The 20,894-nt window shown below is 36.5% G+C and overlaps 1 protein-coding gene across 3 annotated transcripts in view; it reads left to right on the plus strand.

The window, feature by feature from the left end:
• sctr (secretin receptor) overlaps positions 1–20,894 on the plus strand; it is a 36,950-nt gene that overhangs the window by 8,557 nt on the left and 7,499 nt on the right. For 2 of the 3 annotated variants that reach the window (XM_067602806.1, XM_067602804.1), the window contains exons 2-6: positions 3,328–3,439; positions 10,826–10,921; positions 13,029–13,129; positions 18,681–18,790; positions 20,181–20,313. In XM_067602806.1, coding sequence (XP_067458907.1) covers positions 3,328–3,439; positions 10,826–10,921; positions 13,029–13,129; positions 18,681–18,790; positions 20,181–20,313 — 552 coding nt within the window. Of the gene's footprint in view, positions 1–2,729; positions 3,176–3,327; positions 3,440–10,825; positions 10,922–13,028; positions 13,130–18,680; positions 18,791–20,180; positions 20,314–20,894 lie in introns of those variants that run through there. The other variant, XM_067602805.1, reaches the window with a different exon arrangement.

Here is a 20,894-nt window from a genome sequence, read left to right on the forward strand (position 1 = left end):
GTGTAGACTAATACATCCATTCATTTAGAACACTGAAATTGTTCAAACATCAAGCATCATCAAGGAAAAATACCATCTTGTTTGCCTGATCTTGAAGGATTGCATTTGTCACACAGTTGATTAAAGAGAAAGAGACCATTCTGCTGTGGTTGAGTTACATTGACTTTGAACTAGTGAGGGACTGCGAACAGAACAGTGAAGCTCTGTCATGAAAAGCTGTCAATTCATAAGCTGTCTTGTCTGAATCAGAAACAGTCTGTTAATATTAAGCTTGAGAGAAAATGCTTTCAACAAGATTTGTGCTCAATCCTGTCTTGCATTGTTTTCTAGGTCTTGCTAGACACTGTCTTCAAAGCCTGGGTTGCAAACACTTCACTAGAAGCCACCCTTTCATGTCTCAAAACGTTAACTGTTAATGCTCAATATCTACAATAATGCAAATAGGCCAATCAGCTAAATAAAAACTGCCAGAGCAAGCTATCCTTTAAATGTGATCAACAAAATCTTAAAACCATCTGTAAAACTGACTGGTATCCTGTGTTGGGATGCTTAATTTGGAGTGATGTAGTAGTCTCTACATTTGGAACCAGTTAAAACTCTGGTGCAGTATTTTGCACAAGCTTTAGGCAAGAGAGTGATTTATACTTGCAGTATAATGTTTGAATTATGCAGAATATGCAGTTTAAAATAAAAAACAAACAACAAATATACACATTATATATAAAATAACGTGATTAAATCCCTATCATGTGTTGCACATGTCAATATGTATGATAACAAAAAACACTGTCTTGGCAGCATCTCACAAAAAAAAACAAATGAAGTCGTCAGCCCTCACAAATAAGTGTATATCACTTTTTTAATGATGCACAGCAGCAAAAAAGGGTTTCAGCCCTAGGCTTTCCTCAACATTAGGATGGAACAATATATATCTAAAAAACACAGCAGTAGAGTGGACAAAAGAGTCATTAAGTTTCATTCAGCGTATTCTGCTCATTCGTCATTCACCACAGTTGGATCACTCATTCAGTATGCAGCAGGTTTAAATGTTTAGTGTGTTCATAATGGAAAAGTGATAAAATTGACTTTTGATTTATTTTTGTGTGTTTTATTGATGGATAATATTCTCCCACAATGCAATACACAAAACAAATTGAGGGAGCTACAGAAAATATCCCTCTGAAGAAGAGTGTCAGATGGATATGTTGGATAGTTGCTTGTAATTACTGTCAAATACTATTTATATACAGTAAATCTCATACATTAATTGGAAAAGTCTGTAGATCTGTTGGATAGTTGCTTGTAATTACTTTCAGATAATGTTTATATAAGGTAATGATTATTAAAATTATGTTTTGTAGGACATTTTTGCATGATCCTATTCTTTTGTACAGTATCAAACCAATATTTTTACCAGGAATTAACTGTAAATAGATGAGATAATCACATACAATTAAAGCTTAAAGCTCTCAAGATACCATTAATGGCTGTTAAAGGAGGATAATTTGAATATAATTTTACATAATTTTTTGTGTTTTACATCCAGAAATTTCTGCTTTGATGGGGCAGTCTTAAGGATGAATTGGATAATTCTATGAATTTACAACAGAATACTGCAAAAAACAAGCCATTATTTAAATTAGGTAATTTTAAGGTATTTCTGCAATGTTTTTCATTTTTTGTGCACATTTATACATTTTTTAGCATTCTAGCAATATTTAATAATTTTTTTTGTTTTTATTTTACAACAGTTTTCTGTTTTTTCTGTGTAGAATAACTAAAGGTTTTTTTTACCAATAGCTGACGGTAAGTGTTTTTTTATTTTTTAAACTTTTTTTTACTTTTTTTTTTTTTACATTAAATTTAAAGTAAAAAAACAGAAAGTTGCTTTAATTTTACATTCAGTAATAGGATGTGTATTATTTGTATTTTTATATGTATAATATTCTATTATACTAATTTACAGATTACAGCCTTTATTTTATGGTGAATATTTTTAACAAAAATAATTTACTGTGTTTTTATGGCATTTACACTTAATGTAGAAAAAAAACTGTAAAATAATACAGTAAATTTCTGTGAAATAACTTTTTTTTTACAGTGCAGGTCAGAATTTTATGTTTGTATTGTGTATTTTTATTGTGTATTGTGTTTATTAGCACTTTTTAATCACTGACTCAGGTGGTCACTTCGTCTGCTATTATGCCTTTGTAAAGCACTTTGTGACTAATATCTATGAAAAGCACAATACAAATACATTTTACTTACTTACTTATTTACACTTTAAAGCACTATAATACCTTCCATGTCATGATGGATTAGACCCTCATGGGAGGAATGTCTGGGTCTGCCTCACCTTCAGGCAGTTCTGAGGATTGTTCTTATTCCTTAGCAACTCCTCTGGATTATGTAATGTTTTCAATATAATGTTTTTTATATATAGCGATCTGCTACAACAGCCTTACAGTAAACACAGCTATGGAAGATGTGTTAAGAAGTCCGTGACTTAAGTAAAAGTATAAACACAACAACAGAAAAATACTCCTTAAAAATAAAAGTCATCTATTCAAAATGTGACGCCATTAAAAGTACAGAAATAATGCAAGTGTAGTGATTCATTTTTTAATTAAATATTCAGCATAGAAGCATATTACAGTAATGATATTAAAGTAAGATGTTACATTTTTACCATTGAGGGCATAATAATTGCCCCATAAAAGATAGTTAATAAAAGATAATTAAATGGCAGCACATGGTTGTTGTGATTTTTGGACAGACGGCTGTTCGTGTAAAGACTTCAGTGGGAAATTTAATTTTTCAACATCATCATCATCATCATCATCATCATCATCATCATCGTGCTCACAGGAGAGAGGAAGTGCTGTCAGGCTGCAGCCTCGGAGCGACCCGCATAAACACAGCACCTCTCGGCCGTGGAAAGGACACCTCCACCGCGCACGTCCACATGTTTGCGTAGACGCGCGCCTCGGATCCTCATCAGACTTTCTCCTCGCTGTGACTCAGATTCATTAACAAAACATCGCGCTCATTCATTCAGTTAATTCCTTCGCTTTTATATTTTTTTACATTGTTTGGTGGGATTATCAATGCCAGCTCCATGTGGATACCAGGAGAATTAGCGATCATTGCAATTCTTCTCCAGTGCTGCCTCCATGTGAGCTCTGCTTAATAGCTAATTATCAGCAGTATTATTTTAGTGATTCTGAAAAACTGTAGCAAGTGAATTTAAACCACAGAGGATAACATACTGTTTGTCTTTGACGCATCTGATGTCTGTCTGATGGATCTCTTTCAACGTATTTGCAGGCGGAAGCCATTCCACCTGAATGCGACCCAAATTACATTTTACTCCAAGATGAGGTGACCTGTTTGGAGCTGCTCGAAGCCAACAGGAGCTCCCTCAGCCCAGGAAAACAAGGCGAGTCCAACATAAAAGCCTCATGTCATGATAACAAATGGGTGAGAAAAAGATGTTCAGAAAAGAGCTTTAAAGCTGCTTTTACACAGAAAATGTTGTTAAAAGCAGTAATATGGCTTCATGGCAAACACAGTGTGAACAAATAACATCAAGGCAAGCATGGGATTATCAAAGGTTTATCAGCATGTGAGGTGTAAAATGATTCTTACTTTTAAACTCTAAGATTTCTGTCTCTGAGCAGCACTGAGAGACTAATGCACGCTTTTATAACCAGCAGGCTAGACTGCTGTAACACTCTCCTTTCTGGTCTGCTGAAGAATACAATTAATCAGCTACAATTAATGCAAAACTCTGCTGAGGAGAGCACACATTATGCCTGTTTGAACGTCTTTACAATGGTTACCTGTTAGTTTTTGTATTGATTTTAACATTCTTTTTTTGAGTTTATGAGGCACTTCATGGCCTCGCACTAGACTACCTCTCAGAAATGCTTTTGGTTTATGATCCAGGAAGGCCCATCAGATCCTCCGGTTCTTCTCGTTTAGCTGCTTCTCAAAGCAGAACAAAAACCTTTGGTATTGCTGCTTTCAGCCGTTGAGCTCAGTGCTGCTGGAGCAGCTGCAGAGGATCTGAGAGGAGCTGAAAATACTAAAAACCCATTTATTGAGTCTGGCTTTCATGTAGTGTATTATAATTTTATGGTTTTATTGTTTATATTTATGTTATTTATCATAATTAATTTTATTCTGTTTTGTTTTATCTACATTTTACTGTTGATCATTATGATTTGTTTCATTCTACTTTATTATTTATTAACATTTCACTAATTTATTAATCTATTTATTTTGTGTAGTATTTCACAATTTCATTTTTTTTGTTATTTTTATTGCTTGTTTTTTCTTTTATTGTTTATATTTTATTATCTTAACTAACCATCTTTTATTGTTGTCTTATTCAATTAACCTTTTTTTTTTTGCTTTTTTAATTGTTTCGGTGAGCATTAGTCTTAATCTATTTTAACATCCTATGTTTTGTCAATTGCTTGTAAAGCACAAAGAATTGCATTTTATTTGTTTGAAAGGTGCTATATAAATAAAGTTTGATTGATTGATAATGTGGTAAAAAAAAAAAAAAAAACTATAACAAAGGTAAACTATTTAAATTAAAAGAAGGGTGCCCTGTGACTGTTTGTTTGCTTACAGGACATTAGATGAAAACAATGAAATTAGCTTTATAACAAGAGAACCAGTTATTGCAACTTGACAGATCTACAGACGGGTTTTTCATTTACAATCAATCAAGGATATGTGCAGCAGGAAGTCAGAAAACAAGTAGCCACAATGTCCTGAAAGCTGATGTATGGACATTTTCAGCATTTTGAAATCAAGTAACTTGCCTGTTTAGAGGTGAATTTGTATGCAACACTCATCTTTCCAAAACTCTTAGCATGAAAACAATAAAGTAACGTCAGCATAAAAATAATAAAGTAACGTCAGCATGAAAACAATAAAGTAACATTAGCATGAAAACAATAAAGCAACGTCAGCATGAAAACAATAAAGCAACGTCAGCATGAAAACAATAAAGCAACGTCAGCATGAAAACAATAAAGCAACGTCAGCATGAAAACAATAAAGTAACGTTAGCATGAAAACAATAAAGCAACGTCAGCATGAAAACAATAAAGTAACGTCAGCATGAAAACAATAAAGTAACGTTAGCATGAAAACAATAAAGCAACGTCAGCATGAAAACAATAAAGTAACGTTAGCATGAAAACAATAAAGCAACGTCAGCATGAAAACAATAAAGTAACGTTAGCATGAAAACAATAAAGTAACGTTAGCATGAAAACAATAAAGCAACGTCAGCATGAAAACAATAAAGTAACGTCAGCAAAAAACGCTCCCATGTTGGTAATGTTACCGTTAGTAGTTGTTGCAATTGCCTCAATACCTCAAAACGTCTCCCAGACATTTCTGAGTTGCACTTTGAATACAGAACAAAATCCAGATACACTTTGCAAAATGTATTAAGTCTTTGTTTAACTGTTTATTTTAATCCCAATTCCAAGGGCAACTTTACACTTTTTAAGGTAATTTTGCATGTTAATTTATGACCCTGTCCTCCACTAGCTCCAATAGATTCATTAGCTAGTTTATTAGCCTGCAGGAAACCTCACTGACAAAGATCCTCATGTGTGGCTGCGTCTGTCTGTTCAGGACAGGCTTGATAGAATATCGTCTATATTGCACTGCTGTCATTTTCATTAGTCATGGTGACAACAGAGGAAACACCACGTACCTTCTCCCGTTATTGAAGCAGGTAATAGCATGATCTGCAATGTATTTGCAGCACAAAAAAAAAAAAAGAAAAAAATTAGTGTTGCCATGGTTTCCACTCCCAGGTCAGCCGGAGATGAGGGAACTAGGAGGAATTGCATTAACTGCTGTGCTGATTGGCGGATTGATGTCTTCAAAATGACATCACACATCTTTAGAGTTCAACAGGGCCGAAGGGCTTCACTCTATCTCCAGTAATGAATAACAGACACATTTCCTTCATGTTTGATGGTTTCAACAGCAAAACAAATCAGGGTGTTTTATTTTTAACATATCAAATCTACTCAAGCACAATCCAACAATTTCAATGTGTGACACTGAGTTTTATTTACACTGAATTTGTGAACATTATGTTTATGAATTAATTTATACTGAAATCATTTTTAGTATAAAATTCATTCAGTTTGAATGAATATATTTATGACTGATTGAAGGAACACAATTAAACATTTTCATGTCAGGACTTGAAGGCAAATTGTGATTTAAAATTCAAGGACAGGTTCATAATTTCTCAAATCTGTTTTAAACCAACAGTCAGGAGCCCAAATGAACATTGAAGCTGTTTTTCTTGCTGTAATCATTCCTCCTGTTCATACTGACCATTAGAAGATCCCTTCATAATGCATTTACAATGGAAGTGATGGAGGACAAAATCCACAGTCCTCCTTCTGTGCAAAAAATGTATTTAAAAGTTTATCTGAAGCTAATATGAAGCTTCAGCATCCAAATGAGTCAAATCAAGACATCTTTCAACGTTACAGTCTTTTTAGTGCCAAAGTTCCTCTTTTTGTTACTATACTTCCACCTGCAGCTCAACAGGGAAACACTGACCGAGGAAACACAAAGAGGGAATTTGATGCTAAAAAGACTGTAAATGTGTCAGATATCCACTTGATATGACTAACTCAGACTGCTGAGGTTAATATAGGATCAAAGAGTAGGTATTAATAAACACAGTATATTTACTAGATGTATGTAAGTGATGGAGAGCAGTCATTATTTTAACACATCCCTGATTCTATTTCATGGGTACGATCAATGAATGTCTGTGTCACACATACTGTACATGCTCTACAGTATTGTACATTATTAATCAATATTATAGTAACTAACTGATGAAAAAAAAACACCACCATCTGTCTTTGGCTGCAGATTTGTTGTGAGGTGTGTTCATGTGTTTGATAATCACCACACTCTCCCTTCTATATTCACCTTCATACAGCCCTTTTACACTTTGTGCATGAAACAAAATAGCAGGTGCACATGGAGACGCCTACACTGTCCGTGCACCAAAGACCTACCACGCCCACACTCGCTGCGCTTGTGCAGTTAAAATAGGGCCCCATATGTTTATATTGTGACCACCAGTTTTTATTAATTCAACTTCTGAGAAATGGCTCTAAATACTACAATACCCATGAACCTCAGCTGCCGTTGCTATGGCGAAGAAGCTGAAACTAATTTAATCTGCAGTTTTTTCAACGCTGCAGTTTTTAGCCTGCTGTTGGTGGCGCACGTGACATAATTTGAAGCTTTGTGATTGGATGTCTCTTGCTGAAATGCACCGTGGGAGTTGTAGTTAACTTCTCTCCTTCACTTTTTATGTGTCACATCCTGCCAGGACATTCTGTTAATGTTTGGACTCTTTGTGTTTTTGTTCTTTTGAATTCCTTGGTTGTTATTATCCATCAGATGCCCTCAGACTTTTTCTGTTTTGAGTTGGACTTTTTGAGGGACTTTCTTTTGTCATTTGTGTTGCCTTTACTGGTCGGACTGTGCTTATTGTGTTATTAGTTTTCTGGTTTCCCTGTGTTTTCTCCTCCTGTGTTCATGTAGTCTTCCTCTCACCTTCATTAGCCCTGCCTTACTCCCAGTGTCTTTCCCAGCCAATCACTCCCAGCCTGCCCTTGTGTCTAGTCACCTGTTCCCCATTCCCTTATTAGTTCAGTCAATATTGAAGTCTTGGTTTGGGAAGCAGTCTTGGTTGGATCATTGTTCTGTTCTGTCCTGACCATCGCAAGAATAAAGACGGTTTTCGTCAACCCTGCATGTTGGGTCTATTCCTGCTACTCCACTTGACATTATATCCATAGTCTTCTAACCTTTTATCAAAGAACCAGATATTTTCTAACACAGTTGTTCATCTTTTGAACAGATGATTCAACCAGGAGCGTTTCATGTCGATCCGAGCGGTAGAAGAGAGAGAACAGTGAGTCACTACTTCAGGAACCAGGGAATAGTGAGTGGAAGTAAAGCCATTTCTGCTTCATTATCCTTCCAAAATCTTAAGTGGTAGCCTATATAAAGGTGATAAATGAAATAATTGATCAGGTTACACCTCGTCCACACCATCACATTTAATAACTTCCAACCTCAACGTCAATCTGAACAGAACTGTGGATTCTGTTTTACAATAACTTGACACAGGAAGGAAACTGAGTCAGTATTTCACTAGTTTTAGGCAGACTTTTCCTAAATTAAACCCACAGCAAGTCTCTGCCTTGCCAGTCTCATTGGCAGAATTAACAACTGGGTAAAGTGGACTACCCAGGGACCCCAAAAGCCCAGCTTTACTCCACATCATTTGGATCTACTCAGTTTGGTTAAACACAAATGAGTTATAAATTGCAGCACTGAATTCCAATATGAACTCTGACAGATCCTCCATCTTATGGTTCTGGTCTTGAAGAGAAACTCTGTGTCAAAATCTAGTTTGAAGTCTGAAATATTTTTGGTTTATATTGAGCTCATCTGTTGTAAAGTTGTGTTTTATCCAACCGCACACATAAACACATAAACAGAAACATCAGAGGAGTACTTTAACGATGCAACCAACTATTATTTTCCTTAATAATCCATTGGTTGTTCGGTGTATAAAATGTCAGAAAATAGTGAAAAATGCTGATCATTATTCATTGAAACCCAAGTGAACATATTCAGATGTTTTGTCTGAGCAACAGTCAAAAACACAAGGATGCTGAGTTTACTATCATGGAAAACTGGAAAACTAGCAAATATTCACATTTGAGAAGCTGCTACCAGATGATTTTTTGCATTTTTCCTTTTCCTTCTCAAAATTGTTGCCAATTGTTGCCAAAGTCAATAAATTATCTAATCATTTCAGCTCTTGAATACCGGAGAGACTGAAGAATTATTAATGTCTTTCTGTCAGGTTTGAAAATGTTGAGGCCCAAACTTTGCGCCACTAAGCTGACGTCAGAAACATTCGGCTGAATAGCAGCTCTGATTTTCATATGGTATGATTTGGATAAAAGTTTGGGAAAAGTACTTTATTGGACATCACCCAACATGAGATAAATGAGTCAACAGATAATGTAAACAGGACACACAGTAGTGATTTCTGTGCCATTCTGCACTGACATTTTCTGGTCTCCGCTTATTTTTTCATCAGTCTATTTTTCACTGTGACTGAGTTTCAAGCCAAAGTAATTTGGCAAGAAGTAAGATGAAGTCTTTGGAGAGACATGTAGTGGCTCAGCGGCCAGACACTTCAGCATGTGATATACTGCTGAGGAGTTATTCTGCCATAAATGGACACATCGGTGCATCATTTCTAAAAACATTTGACGGTGATGGAGGGAAGCAGCAAACACAGCGATCATACTTTTGTCTTTTATTTTGGTTAAAGTTGTATTTAAGGACAACTGGAATAAACTCATTCAAACAGCATATTATTTATGTAAGATACTGTCCTTACTCACCAGAACTGGTAAAGTGAGCTTATCATCAGAGCTCAATCAGACCCTGCTGCTGACAGTGTTGGAAAGTAACTAAATGCATTTACTTAAGTACAGTTCTGAGGTACTTGTACTTTACTTGAGTATTTCCATGTGATGCTACTTTCTACATTTCAGAGGGAAATATTGTACTTTCTACTCCACTACATTTATTTGACAGCTTTAGTTACTTTTCAGATGAAGATTTGACACAATGGATAATATAACAAGCTTTTAAAATACAACACATTGTTAAAGATGAAACCAGTGGTTTCCAACCTTTTTGGCTTTTGACGTCTTACAAAAAGCAGTGTGTAGTCGGGGTCACATTTCACATGTCTATGAGTTGTTAACAGCTCCACCAAATAGTGATTTTTCCCTCTAAACTTCTCACATGCTTTCATTTCAATAAATGTTCAAATGATCCAATATTTCAGCAAAAATCAAAGATTAGAGAAAAAGTCCAAAAACTGAGAACAGATTTGTGTATCAGAACTTTGTTTTTTCTTCTTTCCTCTCCCATTAATCATCTCACCACCCCTCAGATTTATCTGCTGACCCTTTGGAGGGACCCGACCCCTAGGTTGGGAACCACTGGACTAAACTAGCTAACTGTATATAAAGTAGTGTAAACTAGCTCCACCTCCAGCAGCTACAACAGTAACATGCTGCTCTAACACTGATGCTTCACTATTAATAATCTAATGATGTCATATATAATAATATATCAGTCAGAGGGACCAAACCACTACTTTTACTGCAATACTTTAACTACATCAAGCTCATAATACTTATGTACTTTTACTGCAATACTTTAACTACATCAAGCTCATAATACTTATGTACTTTTACTGCAATACTTTAACTACATCAAGCTCATAATACTTATGTACTTTTACTGCAATACTTTAACTACATCAAGCTCATAATACTTATGTACTTTTACTGCAATACTTTAACTACATCAAGCTCATAATACTTATGTACTTTTACTGCAATACTTTAACTACATCAAGCTCATAATACTTATGTACTTTTACTGCAATACTTTAACTACATCAAGCTCATAATACTTATGTACTTTTACTGTAGGAGGATTTTTCATGCAGGACTTTTACTTGTAATGGAGTATTTTTATATTGTTGTATTGGTACTTTTACTTAAGTAAAGTATCTGAGTATTTCCTCTACCACTGGCTTCTGGTATTACGCAAATAAACGTGTCAAAAGATCCTAAATAGAACCAAGAATAATTAGCTTGACAGGTTGTTTTCTCTTGTTGTGACAGTTAATGTTTTTTTCTGCCAGAGTGCAGCGGCTGGTGGGATCATCCGAACTGTTGGCCCCATGCTGAGGTTGGAGAAGTCGTATCTCAGCCCTGTCCCAGATTCCTACACGCTACAGGTTGGTGGGAGGGCTAGCAGCTGTTAAAAACATGTGGGTAGCATTACAGTATATGGTATAGGTACAGGAATTATTATGACTTCATGCATGAAAAAGCATGACTTAAAGGATGAGGCTTTTCTGTATTTTTCTTCTTGCCAACAAATCTCATGTTTGGATCCAAACCAATAATGAACTGATCTACTAACAAGTATTGTGTGTGTATCAAAGCCTGATATATCTTATTCCACTGTTGTTGTCCAGAAACTATTAAAAACGTCAGTGAGTCTCACCGCTGCACCGGGTGACATGTTCCTTCATCATGAAGAGTTTGGTCATGTTTGTCTGTTTAGAAACTGTGTACAACAGACGCTACTGAGCATGTGCGGGAACGCAGTTCTGTTTACAGCTTCACTAGCTTGTTGTGCTACATGTGCTCCGGATACACACACGGTAGTTGTTAGTAGATCAGTTCATTGTTGGTTTGGATCCAAACAAGAAGAAGAAAAATATAGAAAATCGTCAGCCTTTAATTCATTTAATATCTCTTAAACTATCAGGAATGTACAAGAATTAACAGTATATCATTCATGCTTTGATGCAAGAATAATGCGGTAATTAATGAAGCAAGTTAGGTATTTCAGTCATCATCATTTGAGTTATTAATGATGTTCACATCTTCTTCATAGTTTAGTCAGCAATAAAAGGGACGGGCTAAAAAATACTTTTCATGGTAAACATTATACCTACTAATGTTCAACATATTGTCATTGGGAGCACGGTAGCGTGTAGCTCAAAGCACTGATTTGTAGCCTCACAGAGCTGCTAGCATGGCTGCAGACCCTCAGTGTTGTTAAATGAAGTATCAAGGCTGTGGTGGAATTGTTGCAATAAGCAGAAAGACACAGTGAGATTCATCCACCGGTCAAAAGCCTGTTGCATAATCCACTGAAAGCACCCCCATGCTAACACAATGCTTACATAACAAACATGTGTGATTTGGTTTTATTCTGTCATTAAACAACCTACACATAACACTTTTCTTCTACATATTCACCAGGAAAATGAACAAATCACAGACCATGAACATAAAGCGTGACACGCAGAAACACAAAACAAACAAAATAAAACAAACTGTAAACAACATACAACAGAAACAAAGTGTTATGCACATAACTGAAGCATGACAACGGGTCTTAGTCGCTGTAACAATCCCTCCTCTCCTAATGAACCCTGAAGATGTTCTCTGTGAACCAGACAACACTGTAAGAGATGACGGACAAAATCCACTTGTTCCAAAGTTCAGCTGAAGTTAAAGTGAGCCTTCAGCAGTCTCAGACGATATTTACTAAATGTGCAGTTTGTCCAGAACAAAATTTACTTTTTGTTTCTGTAGAATGGGATACTTTATAGTAGTCACATGTAGATTTATTGCAAACAGAGTGAAGGAACGTATTATGTATTTATTTACACAGACCTCCTCGTCAGCTGTTGTCAGCTCAGCCAGTGATGACGCGACCATCTTCTTCAGTTGTGTACTTGCAGCCAGTGGCCTACTGAGTCTTGTAAACGCTGTATCAATGCTCATTTTGACAGCTATTAGCCACAACTTGCTTCTTTCAGGGTCTCTCAAAGGAAAATCTCTGGAACACATTTTGCTCACTTGTTTGTTTCAGAAGACAGCAGATAAACACAGACGTGAACCATATTCATGTCCTACCTCTAAAAACACACATTGCAACTTTCTTCTCAAGACGTCTTAAGTAGTGAAAGCTGGTAACATCAACCAACTTACACCCAACTGTATCCCTCCGCCACAGATCAACGAGGAACTTCATTCTGCAGGAAAAAAAATAGTGAATTTGGTGCTAAACAGGCCGTAATGTCTGAAAATACAGCTGGATTTATCTAACTAAGATCTGAACTTTGGGACGAGGGCTGTGGGTTTTGTCCGTCATCTCTGACAGTGTCGTCTTGTTCACTGAGCTTCAGGGTCAGTGTGGAGAAGAGGAACTGTAACAGCGACCAAGACTCGTTTCCACCTACATATGAGCATGTCAGTCTTGTATAAACTTGGACAGGAGACATATTGTGGCCAGTGAGAATTATGTTTCATTTCTCTCTGTAGGACGAGTGTTCAGGAACTGTACAGAGCAGGGTTGGACAGAGCTTTACCCTCCACATGAGATAGCATGCGAGTATGGATTAAACGGAAGCCTCCCTCTAGAGGTAAGCCTCTCCCTTCTGTCCTCTTACTTCAACTGGCGGTACTGGTTACTACGTCACACCAGAAAGTCAAATTAAGTAAGCAGGAAGGTTCATCATGAGCCCGTCATGTGTTTACGTAACTTCTGTAGTCGCAGTTTCCATCACAGCCAGATGACGAGCAAAGCAGCACGCTGGAAGTGTTGCTGGTTGTTCAGCAGCTAAAAAGTCTTTACAGCCTTCCAGAGGATGGAAATTTATATCAGTAATGTCTGAAATTCATTTTTGGAGACAATCTTCCCTCCGTTATCAGCCAGTGGTTTTACAGCCGACTGTCTGCTGAACGAGACGCTGCAGGATTTTAAACTTGGATGGATGAAGTTTTAAAACATGGTTTCTTTCTGTTACTGAACTAAAGGAATATAATATATCTGTGCTAAAGCTAAGCTAACAACCTCCGGCTACGTTTTGCTGTCTCACTGTTCAGAAACTTCCTGTTGAGTCTCAGCTGAGCAGCAGAAGAATCAGACTCTGCTTCATAGACACTTTATACTGTCTAACATCTCCAGCTGCAGACATTACTGCAGGTAAACATGCTGCTGCTTTCATTAGGGCCTATTCTGATTGGCTGAGGGTGAAGGTGGGGGACACACCTCCAGCCAATCAGAATAGGGACTCATTAATAATGCAGATTTTATGTAAATGGATTCATAAACAGTCTGCTGGAGGACAGAGAGGAGTCTGGGCTGTAAGGAAAGATGGAGTCAAAGATGGACATAATACCAGATCTTTAAGCTTATCATTGTTAAAAGTTATGAATCAGGACCTGAAGGATTCAGGGCAGTGAAGCAGATCATCCTGTCAGTCTGTCAATCTTCTTCTTCTTCTTCTACCAGGCGGAGCATTGTCTCCACCAACTGTCCTTATATTCCTGTTAGCAGTCCTGTATATTGAGGATTGGTGAATATATGTTTCAAAACAGAATTTCCAGAATTGTTTAAAAAGATTGTTGTAAGATCCCCTTTTGTTCCAGCTCATTCCTTAATAACTGTCTTTCTACAAAAATAACATGATCCACAGTCTCTGTTTGACACCTCGGTTTAGTCTGTGAAGCTAATGTTAGCTCAAGCAGCTAAAGTGCACAGCTGTTAGTATCAGATTATTATGACACCTGACTAACAAGCAGTTAATTTATTACCATCAATGATCTATCAGTAAATATAACACCACCACATGTAATATCTTAATAAATGGGAGCTAAACGGTTCAATATGCTGCTTTCATTTTGACGTGTGTTGACATAATAAAAACGAATGATGGCTGATTCCTGGTATTGTTCATGTTGACTCTCTGTCACACTGTCGGGGCTTTTAGTGGGACACACAACCATTTGTCTTTAAAGTTTTGTGAATATCTAATTTATTTAACCCTCACATGCTTTTCCATTTTTACATTTGAGTCGAGTAATAACACCCTCATTACTTTTCTCAAAGAGACACAGAATAGACAAAAAAATTAAAATATTTCACAACTTCTTTATTTTTTTTTTTTTTGCAGCTGATCAATTTGACCTTTTATCCAAAAATTATTCAGTAACATTCAGTGAAATCATGAAGGCTGTTATATTCACAAAGGACCATAATAATATAGTGTGATTGTAAATGTTTTGCCTCCATAACAAACCTAAAGAATACACCCTCTCTCTGCAAGCGTCATTAAGGATTAATCACCCACTAATCAATGACTGATAGATTTATGGTTCAGAAGTTTGGTTTACAGACTAATTCTGAGGAGATACTGTGAAATATATTATAAACAGTATATATTGTGTAGACTCTTCATGCTGTCCTGTAGTTAAATTTATAGAAAATAATTAAATTAATTGTCATTGCATCGCCTTAATTTTTAAGAAATACAATAAAGGTTTTGCCTTTAATGTGTACACAGAGGCGTTTTAGGATAGTTGAAAACACAACACAGCTCACGTGTTAAAGATGGATTCAGTGAGTTATTGTTTAGTTTAGACATCCTGAGATCAGTGGAAATAAATGAGCTTTATTGAGACAACTATTGAGATTAATTGATTAATTGAGAACTCCAGCAACACTTGTAGTATGAGGAACAACTTTAATAGTTGACCGATGTGTTTCGGCTTGTAGTCTTCATCAGCGTCATCGTAAAACACATTACAAACAACATTTAAATAAAGGAAGTTGGGTATGAAAAAAGGTTAAAAAAATACATAAAAGACAACCAATCATATACATCCAGACACATATCAGCCAATGGGGCGTCTACAAAGACGGGTTGGATATATGGTCATGTGACTTCAGGCCAATCGTTGTCCAAGAAGGGACATGGACGACGCCATATTTGGTCCATTAACTAGAAAGGTGCAACTATGGGGGGGTACTTGGGTTTTTGTTAATCCAAAAATGTGCCTATTAGATATGGCATACAGGCTTTATGAAGTGCTGTGTAGAGGGAGCAGAAAGATGCATAATAAAAAAAAAATTAAAAAGTGATAAAAAAATACATGTATCATGATACATCGTTAAAAAATCCATCATAAAAAACACTACAAATCCACATGAATGAGAGGTATTAAAAAACCAACCACAGAAACTCATTAATGGTGAAATCTTCATTCATGCCGGCCCGTAGATAAAGAAGAAAATCCAAAATGCTTCTCTCTCTTTTTCCTAAGAAAACTAACATGAGCACCTCTTTGGGCCGAGCTTAATCGCTTCTACATCTGTGAGAAATAAAGATGAGATGTGATGTTGCTTTTCATTGAAACAGAGAACTAAAGAAACCAGAAAATATTCACATTTGAGAAGCTGGAATCAGAGAATTAAGACTTTCTTCCTCCAAGAAACTGACTCAAAACAATCAATCAACTATCAAAATTAACTGATAAATGATTGTGGCACTATATATATTTTTTTTGTCACAATATTTGAGCATCATCCGCCCAGAATTAAACAAAAAAGTTTGAACTATAATTTGAAATCGTACAATAAAACTATACAGGAGAGCTACATTTGATGACCTGTCCCTTTAAAAGTAACTGACCAATCAGGACGCAGCTCTGTAACACCTGCTCACATATCTTGTATAGTTTTATTCAAAGTTTTGCCTTTTTTTGGTTTCAAACTATTTTTAATCACATTCTATTTACAGTTGTTTTGTTTGATTCTTTGGGGGATTTTGTTGAATTATTCTGAAACTAATTTAATCCCATAATATTGTGATTATATTTTACTCTGAGCAGGAAATGTGCGACTCCTCGCTGTGCTGTTTCTCATCATCACTCTTCCTTCTATTTTTACAACTGGCACTTTATCTCTGTTTATGTTCAGTGTTTTATTTCAGATGAGTGTTTAGCAGATTCCAGCCATTAGAAGTTTATTTGAACTGTTTGGAACAGCAGATGGGGGGAAATGAATCACTTCAGGACAATAGATATTTAAAAATGTATAAATACAAAAGCCACTTATTCAAACAGTTGTTTGGGCGATTGTCTAAACTTTCTAAGAGCCTCCAATTCTCAGTCTAACACACACACACACACACTATATGCTCCTCTACTCATGTTGAAGAAAAGCAAAACAAAATTTGAAGTGGAGAAATTCACATGACTGACTTCAGTTTACATCCCTGCAAGATGGTGTAATTTTATGTTTCTTACTGTCAACAAATCGCATGAAAAGACCAAAACCAACGATGTGTGAGCTCGTTTTCTACTGAAGCTGAATGAATCAATATTTTTATATAAACATGTGAAAGGACCCTCAGCTCAGAGGAACTACATGTCTTACTTGATGTCAGCTCATTGTTTTGGTTTTACAACCCGCAACTTTACTGTTTTGGTTCAGTCTGAGCGCTCTCATCCATCTCGTCTCCAGCAGCAGCAGCAGCAGCAGGCGGCTGTTTTCAGCAAACAAGCTCCGATGAACCTGCTGCAACGTGTCTGCTGGATGTTTATGCTCACACATATTAGCCATTTCAACTTTTTAAGGCAACATGCTCTCTTTAGTTCTCTTTAAAAATATGTTTTATTTGTTTTTTTCTAGATATGAATGGAAAATTAGCAACATATGACAGCATTCATATCAAAACTGCACATAGCACCATAACAAAAACAAGCTTTCACACTGGTGTAGCATTAGTCAGTTATGATGTATATAATATTAGAGATGAAACAATTAGATCCAATCTGCAACTATGTTGTTAGACAATTAATCATCAAAGTCATTTTTATGGTGTTTAATTAGTCTCAAAACCTGTGCACATAAAAACCAGGAGCGTGCACGTGATACGAGTGCACAGAACAGTATCCTTGAGTGGAAAAAACATCCTCGCAGGAGTGTCGAGCAAGTGTCGAGCGGTTACGAGCGCGTAGGGAGGGTGAAGTTCACACGACCACATCTGTACATGTGGAGCAGAAATGCTCCCTCCAGAGGATGGTTTCTGCTAATTAAAAAACCATATATTTACAAAAGCTGCTGTCAAACACAAATGAAACTCACTAATCTTCTCAGACGGAGTATCTTTGGGCTGCAGAGCATGGATCAGACAAATCAATCCTAATAAACTTCTGATATCTTATGAACAATGAAAACAATCCTCAGCTGTAGTCACAAAGAGAATTATGATGTTACCACTGAGTGAACGGCTCCTGATGAACTGATATAATTTATGGATATTTCATATTATATTCAGTGTATAACAATAACAATACAGAACAATTAATAACTGGGCAATGAACCCAAATACTGAGCTCAATACCAGCAGGAAGTTTGTGTAAAACTAACGGTCTGAATGAATTTTGACTAATTTCCCTTATATTTTATTCACTTGGACCAGTTTTTCCTTTAATTTGTCACCTGTCTGTATAAATACATAAGACCATCGTGACCCCAAGAACTCACACAATACTTTAGTAGATCAGTTCATGGGATTTCTTGACAATAAAAAAACTATGAATCATCAGTTATGGTTAAACTGAGAAGGCTTTAGCAGCTAATATTACTGTTCAGTTTACACCTCCACTACAGTATTATCTTCCAATAAACGGTGGAGCTCAGCAGACTGCTGCAGTTAAGCATCATCTCAGACAATCTGATTTCCTTTCTGTCATGTTTGGACTGGAGAGAAGTGGAATAAAAGTGTAAATCATTACGAGGAGCTGGTCTGGTTTTCGTCTGGCGCGCAGTGTGTGTGTGTGTCGTCTTCCTGTTGGGAGGACAGGAAAGAGATTTTAAGAGAGATACAGTATCTACACAACCCCAGTCACACTCTAAATCTCTGTCTCTCACCAAAGGTTACAGAGCAGGTGATGTAACACACACTCTGGCTGCCAGAAAATTCACACACACACATATAAACTTATGCAGAAATCTTTATTTGCAAAGCTAATGCTAACTAATTGTAGCCCCTTGTATGCCTGGTTGAATCCTCTTTATTTCACTTTTTCTTACATAATGATAAGAATACATGCAAGACACACACACACACACACACACACACATATTTGTAACTTTGCTACCATGTGTGTTTATGCCTTCCTCAGGTGTTCAGGTCCCAGAGTTACTTCCTGTATGTGAGGATCATGTACTCTGTGGGCTACGCCGTGTCTCTCGCCTCCCTCAGCCTGGCTGTTTCCATCCTCTGTCTCTTCAGGTCAGTGATGTTTGTGAGTGCTCGGTGAGTTTTCTGTACTCTACTCTTTTACTTGTTTTTAAAGCCCAAAAAGGTCTCTAGCACCTTCATACCTCTCAGATTGTTTGTCAGAATATGTTCCAAATGCCGGCTCATTAAATGTGCCACAAATAAAATGCAATGAGTTACGGTGAGGCAGCTTTTTGCAGCTACGCACCAAAGATCTGGAACAAACTCCCACCACATATTAGACAAACATCCTCTGTTTGATATTTACAAGAAGCAGCTTAAAACTTATTTTTATGGTCTTATGTTTTTAATTAACGCAACTTTTATTTGCCTTTTTACTGTCATCAGCTTATTTACTTCCTGTTTTATCTTTCTTATCTCATGATTTTACCTTTTTATCACTGTAGGTTTTTTATTGTTTTTTTCCTTTCTTTTAATATTTTTAAATATCAAATTTTTGTTGTTTGTTTATGTTATGAAAAGTGCTATATAAATAAAGTTTATTATTATTATTATTATTATTATTATTATTATTATTATTATTATTATTATTATTATTATTATTATTGTCATTGTTATTATTATTATTATTACTAGTATTATTATTATTATTATTATTATTAATAATAATAATAATAATAATAATAATAATAATAATAATAATATTCCAGGAACCAACTAAGACCAAATAATTGCAGTCACCACAAACTTTATTTGAATAGTGATTTATTGTGTTTAAATTACTTTTGACCACTAGGGGGCAGAAAGTTACCAAAACAAACACAGTCCTGATCAACCATTAACTTCTCAAGTTGTTTTTTTTATTTTGAATTTTGTAAGGAAATACCATTTGATAACCAACTTCAAATGTCTGGTATGTATTTAAGAAAGGCCTATCAAAAGCATGATGTTAAAATGTGAAACTTTCAAAGTGGATATGTGTTTAGAAAATAAACCCACATCAGATATATGAAGGGTGAGGCCGGCCATATTCACTATTTCACACTGTTATTCCTCTGTGCTGTGACGTTAACGTCCAGTAACTATTAAAACACACTGATGAGTCACACCGCCTCACTGGATGACATGTTCCTTCATCACCATCAACACACACACACTGTAGTTTATTTTGACTCAATCCCACACACACACACACACCATCCTGCTGCCAGAAATACACACTACAGCACCAAATGTGGATTCATCCGCCACTGAAAATAGACCCCAACAAATGCACTATTTCCTCCTGTTCATTTAAACATTTAATCATAAAAATGACGCCTTTCTTAAAACATGAAACTGTATGTTTATGAGTCGTTTTTAAGGATTTCCATCTTCATGTGATTGGATGAGTGCTACAGACACACATTGTTGGTTTTCACTCTTATGTTCTCTCCACCAGGAGGCTTCACTGCACGCGCAACTTCATTCACATCCAGCTCTTCCTCTCCTTCATCCTCCGAGCAGTGTTCATCTTCATCAGAGACACGGTTCTGTTCTCGACTGATGACCGTTTTCACTGCGGCGTCTATCCGGTACTTTCATCCATCCTGTCTGTCTGTCCGAGCAACTTCCTCTTGTCCGTCGAGTAACCTCATGCTGACGAAATAAGAGAGAGCGTTGCAAAAACTTCTTATTTAAGCTCTTGTGGAGTTTTATGTAGGACAAGGTACCGACACAGCAATCACAGCTTCTCCTGTCCTCATGCTGGTAGAACAGATAGACTTTATTCTAATAAATAATAGCTGCCTACACAGGCTGCATAGTAGTTTGTGTAGACGTGTAGCCAGCCTTGAACGGAAATGTATTATTGTGCATTTTCTTCAGTTTTCCGTGTGTTGGCTTCTGAGCGCTGCCAAAAACATGAGTGACCAGCAGAACTGTGGCTTGAAGGTATCCTGCGTGGCACAGACAGAAGAGGGCTGAAGATACTGCTGACATGCTGTTTCCACTATGCAGCTCATGTAGACGCTGTGTCACTGTCTGACTGTTCACATGCAAAGTAACATAACGCCTCCTCTTCCTGAGATTACCCACCAGGGAACCAGATGCATAAATGATGTGTGTGACACAAAAACCATACAAAACATTGAGAGTGTGTGTGTGTGCAGTGTGA

This window comes from Thunnus thynnus, chromosome 11, assembly GCF_963924715.1.
Source record: "Thunnus thynnus chromosome 11, fThuThy2.1, whole genome shotgun sequence".
NCBI lineage: Eukaryota > Metazoa > Chordata > Actinopteri > Scombriformes > Scombridae > Thunnus > Thunnus thynnus.